The following is an 11,844-nucleotide window of genomic DNA, read 5'->3' as shown; positions in this document are numbered from 1 at the left end:
ATCAACCCAAAAGAAAAAGTGTAGAGACATAGAAAGTTTCAAAACACTAAAATTGGACTGAAATGAGAGTGAGAGTGAAAAACCGAATGAATCACCCCTAAACCTAAATTGTTCAACAGGTTTACTTTTAAGCACAAAATCTTTTAATTTTAGGGGTTCAGGATTCAAAAGGTCTAACTCATAATGGACTGTTTTAGGGACGGGAAAACATGCAATTTCCAACTGTGGTTCCTCAAAGATATTATACTTAGAAGCAAAATAGTCCAAAAGGACTTGGGAAGCATACAGTTCCAATCCTAGATTAGGAATTTTCAGAAAAATCGGTTTGACAATATGGGTACAAACCAAATCTAGGTTGGGTGGAAGGCCATCAGATTGTGACTTAGGTAGAAGAATAGGCATATCATTATCAATCAAATCAAAATCTCCTAACTCATCTACACATGTCACATCATGCTCACAATCATCAATCAAATTGACAAGATCACAATCAGAATTATCAACATCATCAACAGATTTATTCTCGTGTATCGGCACATCAGAGGAAACATCACATGGAATACTAGAAGAAATATCATGCATTAAGGTCGGGGCAGAGAAGCCTAATGTATTTGAACCCAAAGGTTCCATAACATTTTCAGTATAGACATGTTCTTCTAACATAACATCATAATCATCATCATCATCATGATAGGGATTTTGCAATGTAGGATAATTTTCAATCCTAAGGTCGGAGCTATTACAAGAATAAAACTCTAATTCATGGGGGTGACTCATATCATGTGGTGTTGTTCCTGTTTCCCTAACGGATTCCCATTGATGGGTTTTCTCTGCAATCTCGGCTAAAAAATTCCATGCATCATCCACAGATTTATCAATAAACTCACCATTACACATAGACTCAACCATGGTTCGAGATTTAAAGTCTAGTCCCTCATTGAGGATGACGACAAGTCTCCACTTCTCAAATCCATGGTGCGGACATTCGCTCAACAAATCATTAAAACGTTCAAAATAGTGAAAAACAGTTTCCTCATCCAATTGGACAAAACAATTGATACTTTGACGAATAGCGATGGTCCTATGATGTGGAAAGAATTTTTTGAAAAATAGATCTGTGAGTTGGTCCCAAGTGTTGATTGATTGTGGTCTCAAACCGTAAAACCATGTTTTGGCCCTTTCCTTTAAAGAAAATGTAAACAAACGCAATTTCAGAAAGTCTTCGGACATACGATCAGGTTGCATAGTCCGACAAATTTGTTCAAACTCTCTTACATGAGTATAGGGGTTCTCAGAATCGAACCCTCGAAATATAGGAAGTATTTGTATCATGCTTGTATTTATTTTAAAAGGGTTATTGGTTTGAGGTAATACAATACATGATAATGGAATTTTTATTGACGGATACATGTATTCATGGAGAGCACGAGGTTGGCCCATATTGAAAAGACACAAAGCCCACTATTTGGTTTTAATGGGTTTTCAAAAATTTGGTTTTTTATGGGAAAATTTTGGTTTTGATGGGATATATTTGAAAAAGAAAATTTGGTTTAAAAATGGGAGCAAAGTAGAAATTTGGTTTTAAAATTGGGAGCAAAAGAATTTTTTTTTTTTTTTTTTTTTTTTTTTTTTTTTTTAAAAGAAAATAAAATTTGGTTTTTGAATGGGAGCAAGCCCACTTTGGTTTTGTGTTTGCTTTGGCTCAGCTGGTTTGAAAACGTTTGGTGAAACTGAGTCCAAAATCTTGGCCTAGAATTTGGGTACTCGGCCCACTAACGAGTTAACTAGCGTGATCGGTCACAAGCTCAGCTGGGTTTAAACCCAGAATACAAGATACAAGTCCAATTTAAACAAGCTCACAAAAATTAAATACACAAGCCCACAAATTAAACAAACAAGCCCACAAATAAATTATTACAAACCCAACAGAAAATAAGAGAAGCCCAAAAATTGGCTTTAATATTACAAGCCCACAATAAAAAAAATTGGAAGCCCACAATTCGGGTTCTCTTAAATGGGTTACCTTTTAAGCACAGCCCAGCTGCTCTGATATTGTTGCAAAAACCCAGTTGGGCTTTGGTTCTTTTCCTTGGTGGCGTCCCAGCAGAGGAAAAACAGGTTCAGAACAGCAGGTCCAACATCAAATGAAGTGAAGCAGATGCAGATGCAAATGCTATGCAGTGAAATGCAAAAATAGCTAATAAAACAACAAGAAAAACACAGCACCAATCCCCGGCAGCGGCGCCAAAAACTTGGTAGGCCTCAAAGATGTTATATTTAAATGCAAAATGATCCCCGGCAGCGGCGCCAAAAACTTGGTGGGCCAGGGGAAGCGTGAAAAATTAAGCGTAATAAAAACGGGCCTACAGTAATACCGCAAGTGCACGGTCGTCAGTTGTAGCTCGTGCAAGTACGGGTCGATCCACAGAGACTGGGTGTGTTTTGGAGTGTGTAGCTATTTTGGGTTTCTAAATTGCTATTGGGCCTAATGGGTTTGTTTTTAACAATGAAATGAACTGAGCTTGGGCTTTGGTCTCTGAATTAGGCTTTTGATTAAGCCTGAATTGGATTGGGCCTTTAATTGAGTTCAGGCTTTTGGATTAAGCCCACAGTTGACTGAATTGGGCTTTGAGCCTTAACCTAAACTGTGGCTGGGCCTTAATGAACTGGGCTTTGAGCCTTAATGAACTGGGCTTCATTTTGTACAAACAATGGACAGTGGGCTTCAACTTTTGGTTCAAACCTGGGCTTGGTCTTGAACTGAGAACTGAGCTTGGGCTTTTGGATTGCTGTGAGCCAAGCTCAGTTGCAGCAGCAGTAGGAAGAGGAAGGAAAGCAATGCAGCAGTGCAAAGGGCAAGTGCACAGCAGCAGGGTTGCAGGGCAGTGGAAGCAGACAGCTGCAGTAGCAGAAGCAGTGCACAGCAGCAGCAAAAGCAGTGCACAGCAGCAGCACAACAAGGCAGTGAATGCAGCAGGAGAAAATAGCAAACAAAATGAAGGACAAGTGAAAGTAAAACAGTGGCAGTGAAGGAATGAGGAAAAGTAAACACAATGTAACAGTGAAGTAAATATGAAAGTACAATGAAACTACAAGAACAATGGAAGTAAACCAAGGCCTAAGCCAAGGGCAGGGGAGATGGTGAAGGTGAAATGGTGAGCCTAGGCATACTACTAGAGTGGGAAGAGAACTAGTTTGCTCACAGTCACTAGTGAACACTAGTTTCTCCCCAATGCTCAATCAACACAATGCTTCAAGGCTTCTAGCCTAACATTCCATCACTTCACATGTATCACATGACAGGTACATTAACATTACATGGAACACAAACATCAACAGGAACATGCACTAGGAAAATTGAAAATGAAATTCACATGAGATTAAAACTAACATAAACCTAGAATTAGACTATAACAACATGGATTAAACAAAACAACTAGCTATAAACATGACATGAAATTAAAGAAAACAACAAATATAAACATTAACAGTTAACTTAGCAGTGAGATAAACATGAACAGGGCATAAAAATGGAAGAAACAGTGAACAAAAAGATTGTAAAAGAAAACTGAAATTACACAGAACATGAAAGTCCTGGACGCCGGATATTCCAGGCATAAGCCAATTTCACACCCCAAAGTATCTATTTATAGTTACAAGCACAATTAGGGTTCTACACAAAAAATCCCCAAATTGACAGTAGACTAGGGTTTTGATTTTCGAGCTTACCAAACGTGATAAGACGAGTCCGTCTTCAACCCATGCTTCTTCTCCCTTCTCTGCTCCTTCCCATGCCTTCAATTTCTCTTTCTAGCTTCACTAATTCGTCAACCATTCACCTAGGGTTTCGGCAGGGGAGAAATTGACGAATTAGGGGGCTATAAAGATGGGTAATAGTTGTAGGAAGGTAGGGGTGATGATGGTGGAGGTGTGGTGGTGGTAGAGGAGTTGGTGATGGAGTCAGAGCAGGTGGAGAAGGTGGTGGTGGTTCTGCAGAGGGATGGAGAAGAAGGAGGAGGTCGATAGAATGGGAAGAAGGGGCTGTTTGGCGATGGGGTATAGGTATTGGGTACTCGGGTGTTAAGCGGCTTCATCAAATTTTGATGTTCTGTGACTCTGAGCTGCGGGATGCGAAGATGGTTGGTAGATCTAACGGTGAGATGAGAGATGAATCGATGCAACCGTTGGATCTTGAAACACAACGAAGTCAACGGTGTTAGATGATGTTAGGTACTGTAGTGTTAAGCGGAAGTATCGAGATTTGATGCGCAGACAAAGAAGCGACCGTTGGATTCAACTACAATTTAATCTGAAGGCTTGGAATTTAAGCGCTGTGGTGTTTGATAGAGACTTCAGATTTTGATGCTCTATGAATGAGCGACCGTAGGATGATGAGTTGGATCCGATCTAACGGCTGAGAATGGAGGCGGGTATGGATATAGAAAATGGGTTTGGGTAAGGATTTTGGGCCTTGGGTATGCCAAGCCCATATCTTCTTCAAGAACAATTCTTCCTTCTTGAGCCCATTCCTAGCTTTTTGGACTTGTGCGCACCATTCTTTGCGGCTTCCTTGCGTAATTTCTTCCGGCTTTTCACTACTCTTCAACTCTTTTCCGCTCCGCAAGTCATCCAGACTTTATTTATTACCTAAAAATGCAAAATTAAGTAAGAAAAATATTTATTCTTGAAAACAATGAAAATACAGAATATGGGATAAAATGTAGAATTACTGCACAAAAGATGAGTTAAATGCCAACAAAAAGGGATAAATATATACATTATTTGGCACTCATCACTACACCAGTAACAAAGACAAAAGAGGAAGTCTGTTGTTACGAAGGATTAGTTTGCTAGAAAGGCAAACTTCGTGTATTTATAGACAAGGAAGTTTGGACACCAAGGAATTTCCAAAAACGAAAATATTCTCAAGACATTCATTAAAGCACAAATTCGGTTTCCATAATTCCTGGAAACGCTCTGTCAAAAAATAACAATCGAAATCTCTCGGAAAATCTAATTAGTAAATGCACATTACTAATTCTGTAATTTCCCTACAAAGTGAAATTAATAACCTTAATTAAAAGATTCTTAACTTACTTATGTTTCGATCCTGGGATTCTCTTCCCTTAACCATTAAGGAATATCTTTGAACAATTATAGAAATAAACATTCACAACACGTGTTCAAAGTTTATCGACGTCTTTACTTTGTAAGTTCTATTTCACACTTACAACCTTGAAACCGATTTTCCACACTTTCAAACAAGTTTAGAATTGGTTCATCTGACTTTCAAGAACTATGTGATTGATCAAACCAACATTCAATCACAATCATGGGTTTACGGTTCTATCAAAACAAGTTTCGGTTCTACTTCCATGTGAGTACTACGCATAGTCACACTAGCTTCCCAAGGATTCAGTTGACTAGGTACTAGGATCGGTTCCCCACATATATATGGTATCTAACTTATATGTGTTGCACATGTCCACAGAATCGTTTCCCCTTTCTGCTATAAACCTTGATACATCCCATACAAGGATCGGTTCCCCTTGATGTACTGCACCCCTTACAAGGATCGGTTCGCTTTTCATTACTAGGATCGGTTCCCTTTCCCTTACAAGGATCTGTTCCCTTTACCTTACTAGGATCGGTTTCCTTTCCCCAAGGAAGACATAATCCGATCATAGCACAGGTGATTACTTAAGATTGGTTTTACTAATAAAAGTTATACCGATACAAAAGTCAGGAATTTTTAAATAGTTCTACCAAGAACACAACAATTTGTGAGCGGTTATACTCTATCACACATATTGGTTGTTCATAAGATACGCAATGAATAACAAAACCAATAACTCCTGGCAATTTCCTTTTTGGTCCACAAACAAGTTTATGAACTTACTTCCTTAGAACACATGTAAACATTGTTCCCTAGGATGAAATCCTCACCTCATACCCATACATAATCACAATAGCATTCAAATGATTATGGTGATGTCTTATCTACAAAGTTTAATGGTTAAGCAATAAACCTCGTATTGTATTCCTTAATACTATGTCTATCTAGAGTTCATATATGTTTCGCAGTTATGTTTTCAATATGCATGACTTGAAAGATACGTTAGGGAATGAAACGGTTCAAGTCAAATATCACTAACCTCAAGTGGAAGGATGATTGTTGTCGTTGTAGCTCCTTGCTTCTTCATATCTTCAAGACTTACACCCAACCGGTCTTCTACAACCACTTATTATTCCTACACAAGCATGGAAGCATATCACTATGGACTTCATTGAAGACCTACCCAAATCCAACAAGAAAGATGTCATCTTGGTTGTTCTGGATAGGTTCACTAGGTTTGGCCATTTTATTTCGCTCAATTACCCTTTCACTTCCATCACTATAGCTCAAGAGTTCTTAAGAAACATCTTTAAGTTACATGGCTTGCCTTCTTCAATTGTCTCTGACAGAGATAAATTCTTCACAAATTCTTTCTGGCAAGAATTATTCAGAGCCTTAGGCACTAAGCTTCATCTCAGCACAACTTATCATCCTCAAACAGATGGATAGACAGAGAGAGTCGATGCATGTGTAGAGAGCTACTTAGGTGCATGACAGGACACAAACCAAAACAGTGGACAAGTTGGCTCCCTCTAGCAGAATGGTGGTACAACACCAATTATCATACCAGCATCAAAATGACTCCCTTCCAAGCTCTGTATGGTTATGCACCTCCATATCTGGCCATTCCACCCGAATTTACTACTTCGGTGGCAGTGGTTGAAGAATATCTGCAAAACAGGAAAGCTATGGTGGATATTTTTAAGGAATCTTTGCACAAGGCTCAGGAAAGGAGAAATAAACTTACTGATATGAAGAGGACTAACAAGACTTTTGATGTGGGAGATCATGTTTATTTAAAGCTCCAACGTTACAGGCAATTATCCTTGGCAGTAAGGAGAAACTTCAGATTATCAGCAAGATATTATGGTCCCTTTTGCATTGTGAGTAAGATAGATGCAGTAGCCTATAAACTATACCTTCCTGCTTCTTCCAAGATCCATCATGTGTTTCATGTCTCCCAGATGAAGAAAAAGATAGGTACTGGTGCTCCTACAAGACCTACTGTAACAACCCAAATTTCGGGCCTGGATTTCAACCCAAATCCAAAACCAAAAATCCAAAATGCTACCTTAAATATCAGGCCCTGACTTCCATGCTTGGCCCAAGTCCAAACGACTAAATCTTTGTTTAATCTTTAATTATGTTTAATTCAGAAATTCTGTTGCAGCGGATACATAAAAATTCTTTTCGGAACATCTAACCGTTAAATTGACGTGATTTTTAATTTACATGAACCCTAAAGAAATATACTTTATCAGAAAAATTAATTTCACCGTTAAAAGTTCCAGATTAAATCCAAAATAATTACGTTTTTAAGAAAGATTCATAAAACAGAAACTGACGCCAGGTCACTCAAATAATTTTACTGAGTCCAATACGATTCCATAAATTATTATAATTATATATTCTGAATCCAAACTTATCTCCTATCCAGTAATAAAATTTCTAGGATTTTTAGTTTATCTTAAATACCTTTTGACCATAGTCAAACGAGTAGTTGACCAGTACTGCAGAAACGTACAACAGTGACGATTCGTTTTAGAAAAATCATATCAATTCACTCACAACTTCAAATTTTCTTTGGTCGATCATTATGAAAAGATAAAAGAACCATCTTTAAGTTTTCAGTAGACTCTAAAGGCTAAATCATGATATAGAATATTTAAAAAAAATAGACAACTTCAGTAAAATTGAATCTGACAGAAAACGTCTGATCCTTGTACAGTGAAAAAAATTGATTTAGAAATACTTATGGAACTCCGAAAAATATGAAATTTTTATATGTACATATTGAGAGATTTTTACATGTAACAAAAAAAAAATGAGACAAAAAAGTATTATATAATAATTATGATAGACAGTCAAACTGACATGATCCAGAAATTTCCATTATTCAATCAAATAGAGTAGTCTAAGCAAAGCATTGTTTTCTTTGGTTATACATTAATCCAATAATATTTAAAGCTTTAATAACCAATTAAATAACTAATTAAATCATCTAAAAGAGTTGATGATATTTTATTACAATCCCAATCATAAATCCTATGCAAACTACTAATAATAGCACCAAAACCGATCTCTACGCTTTTCCGCCATTAACTCCTTGTGGTGCCATTAAATATGGAATTTTTTGTCATTAAACGACGTGAGTTGTGACACCCAGTAGGAAAAGAAGCAACAAAACATTTTATCAAACATTTTCAATTCTTTTTAAAACAACTAGCATGGTTAATAGCATCACAAATACATGGAAACACCACATCCATAAGAACAATCAAATCAATCACATCAAATCCGCTCGCCCTAGGGAGCCCCACGTGGGTTTAGGGAACAAAACCGTTCCCAAGGATATCTCGTATCCCATCATAGTTGTTTTTAAGAATCACAATCTATGGACCGCAGCCCAACATACATAATCATACTCACAACATCGATTATCATTCATATATGAATCAAAACTCACAAAATAAAATTAATTAAAAGAAACTTAAATAAAAGAAGGTTTTTGATTGTGTTGCGCCTACCTCAAACGCTAGCAAATAATCCTAAATAAAAACAGATCCAAATCGCCGATACAAAGAGACCCCAGCTTCGCAAATCCACCACTAACGTTTTTCTCTTCTCACGATGTATCTAAGATGTATATGGCAAAGTGTTCCTATGCAGAGCACCGCCGCAAGTTCTTCATGAGGCAAAGTTTTCTATTTTTTTCTATGATATTTTATCTGACTACAGGATGGGAAAAGAACAGATGTTTACCAAAAGCAGTGGCTTTATACGAAAATTTTGTCAACCCTAGCCAAACAATCCGCACGCTGTTATGTCTACTCTGTTTGTAACTCGATCCGAAGTAAATGTGCTTAGACCACAGATCTAATTAAGATCCAATAGCAATTGGACACGCAACAAGTTGACCAGTGCTAACCAATTATATTAAGACATGTAGTAAGATGAAAAGCCAAAACAAAAATAATAAAAAATGTATGTCCATGGACACGTTCCTAGTCAGTTATTTCCCTTCCACTAAGAAGTCCTTAATCTAACAAACAACACAGAAATAAGAAGTGGCAACATGATCAATTAATTAAGCTAACTCCCGTAACCAGGTCCACCGGCTCCCAATCATTCTACGAAGCATGTTAACATATATCTTTAGTCATCACAAATTAATAAGGCTAATGTTCTCTAACTCTACCCAAGGCAAAACTGACAAGTGCTCAATACATTACTATTAACCTAAAGACTAAGGCATAATGAAATAATATTAAAATTTTAAGAAAATGATAATTAGTTATGTCATATAATTCGGAAAGAGTCATTTCCACAATTTAATATAGATTGACTAAACACATGAACTAACAAGATTTCCTTTGAATAAAAATGACTAATACTTATTAGGCCCATTAGAAAAAATCCATAGCCGTACAACTACAACAAAAAATCAAAGAGGATAAAACCACATGTTACTGCAATATCATTTCAGGAAAAGAATATACTACCCTTATTTCATGAAATGACAAAACTACCCTTATACTAAATGACAAAAATGCCCTTGAAATTTGGGACGGGCTTTACAGCTCTATCCCCCTTAAATGAAATTTCGTCACGAAATTTAGAGGTTATCTTAGAAAAGTTCAGGATATTTGCTCCGCATTTCGGGCTCTAATTCCCATGTCGCTTCCTCAATGTCTCTCTCAGCAATCATCGCTCTTTCCACTATCTCATTATAAGAGGTAATCTTCAAAATAGACAACCTACCCTTAATTGAAGGTGTAAGTCCCTCCTGAAACTTAAAAGCCTTCAGCTCTTCATTCTCCACCAGATGAATAGCAAAACGAGAAAGTTCTTCAAACTTGGCTTGGTACTGTGCTACGGTCATATTTCTTTGAGTCAACTGCATAAACTCGATCATGCGTTGGTTTCGTGCAGTTTGTGGAAAGTACTTATTTAGGAAGGCGAGTCGAAATTCTACCCAGGTAAACAGACCGTCATTCCTAGAACGACGAGTCAAGTCCCACCAGCGAGTGGCCTCACCCTCAAGCTTAAAAACAGCAAGATCCAGCTTATCCTCGTCATTCACGCCTAATAGGGTGAATATTTTCTCAATCTTATCTATCCAATCTTCAGCGACCAGTGGATCAGGACTACCTTTAAAGGAATCGGGCTTTTGTTCACTAAACCTTCTAACTAACAAAGCTCGTTGATTAGGTGGTGGAGGGGGAGGAGGTGCATTCTGATTAAGATTCACTTGTTGTTGCATCGCTTGAGAACAGCATTCAAAGCACGAACAACCTCACCGAAACCCTCATCATGTGGGACGGCTAAACCATTCGTACGACGAGACATGTCCTGATTGAAGGACATTAAATTATAAGTAACACCGAGAGAATTATCTATGCAAAAGAAGTGTAACCTATTACGCATTCAAACAACAACAATCAACAGATACACGAATAATTTCACATTCAAGCATATAGACGTACCGACTTATTCAGAAACTAGCCTGCCCAAAGGATCAGACTAGCTCTGATACCAAACTGTAACAACCCAAATTTCGGGCCTGGATTTCAACCCAAATCCAAAACCAAAAATCCAAAATGCTACCTTAAATATCAGGCCCTGACTTCCATGCTTGGCCCAAGTCCAAACGACTAAATCTTTGTTTAATCTTTAATTATGTTTAATTCAGAAATTCTTGCAGCGATACATAAAAATTCTTTTCGGAACATCTAACCGTTAAATTGACGTGATTTTTAATTTACATGAACCCTAAAGAAATATACTTTATCAGAAAAATTAATTTCACCGTTAAAAGTTCCAGATTAAATCCAAAATACGTTTTTAAGAAAGATTCATAAAACAGAAACTGACGCCAGGTCACTCAAATAATTTTACTGAGTCCAATACGATTCCATAAATTATTATATTATATATTCTGAATCCAAACTTATCTCCTATCCAGTAATAAAATTTCTAGGATTTTTAGTTTATCTTAAATACCTTTTGACCATAGTCAAACGAGTAGTTGACCAGTACTGCAGAAACGTACAACAGTGACGATTCGTTTTAGAAAAATCATATCAATTCACTCACAACTTCAAATTTTCTTTGGTCGATCATTATGAAAAGATAAAAGAACCATCTTTAAGTTTTCAGTATACTAAAGGCTAAATCATGACATAGAATATTTAAAAAAATAGACAACTTCAGTAAAATTGAATCTGACAGAAAACGTCTGATCCTTGTACAGTGAAAACAATTGATTTAAAATACTTCTGGAACTCCGAAAAATGAAATTTTTATATGTACATATTGAGAGATTTTACATGTAACAAAAAAAAAATGAGACAAAAAAGTATTATATAATAATTATGATAGACAGTCAAACTGACATGATCCAGAAATTTCCATTATTCAATCAAATAGAGTAGTCTAAGCAAAGCATTGTTTTCTTGGTTATACATTAATCCAATAATATTTAAAGCTTTAATAACCAATTAAATAACTAATAATAAATCATCTAAAAGAGTTGATGATATTTTATTACAATCCCAATCATAAATCCTATGCAAACTACTAATAATAGCACCAAAACCGATCTCTACGCTTTTCCGCCATTAACTCCTTGTGGTGCCATTAAATGGAATTTTTTGTCATTAAACGACGTGAGTTGTGACACCCAGTAGGAAAAGAAGCAACAAAACATTTTATCAAACATTTTCAAT

General features: G+C 36.7%; 1 protein-coding gene across 1 annotated transcript; it reads right to left on the bottom strand.

Moving 5' to 3' along the window:
- Positions 1-9,743: 9,743 nt before the first annotated feature.
- LOC113305383 lies at positions 9,744-10,379 on the bottom strand. Its single transcript, XM_026554430.1, has one exon. It carries the CDS (start codon positions 10,377-10,379, stop codon positions 9,744-9,746), a length of 636 nt encoding a protein of 211 aa, XP_026410215.1.
- Positions 10,380-11,844: the final 1,465 nt, after the last annotated feature.

Source organism: Papaver somniferum, chromosome 8 (assembly GCF_003573695.1).
Source record: "Papaver somniferum cultivar HN1 chromosome 8, ASM357369v1, whole genome shotgun sequence".
NCBI classification, from domain to species: Eukaryota; Viridiplantae; Streptophyta; class Magnoliopsida; order Ranunculales; family Papaveraceae; genus Papaver; species Papaver somniferum.
The sequence above is the reverse complement of the archived record's forward strand: the minus strand, read 5'-3'. Positions and strand labels throughout refer to the sequence as shown.

Coding starts and splice junctions, on each gene's coding strand:
- LOC113305383 (XM_026554430.1), bottom strand. CDS start 10,379: ATGCAACAACAAGTGAATCTTAATCAGAATGCACCTCCTCCCCCTCCA.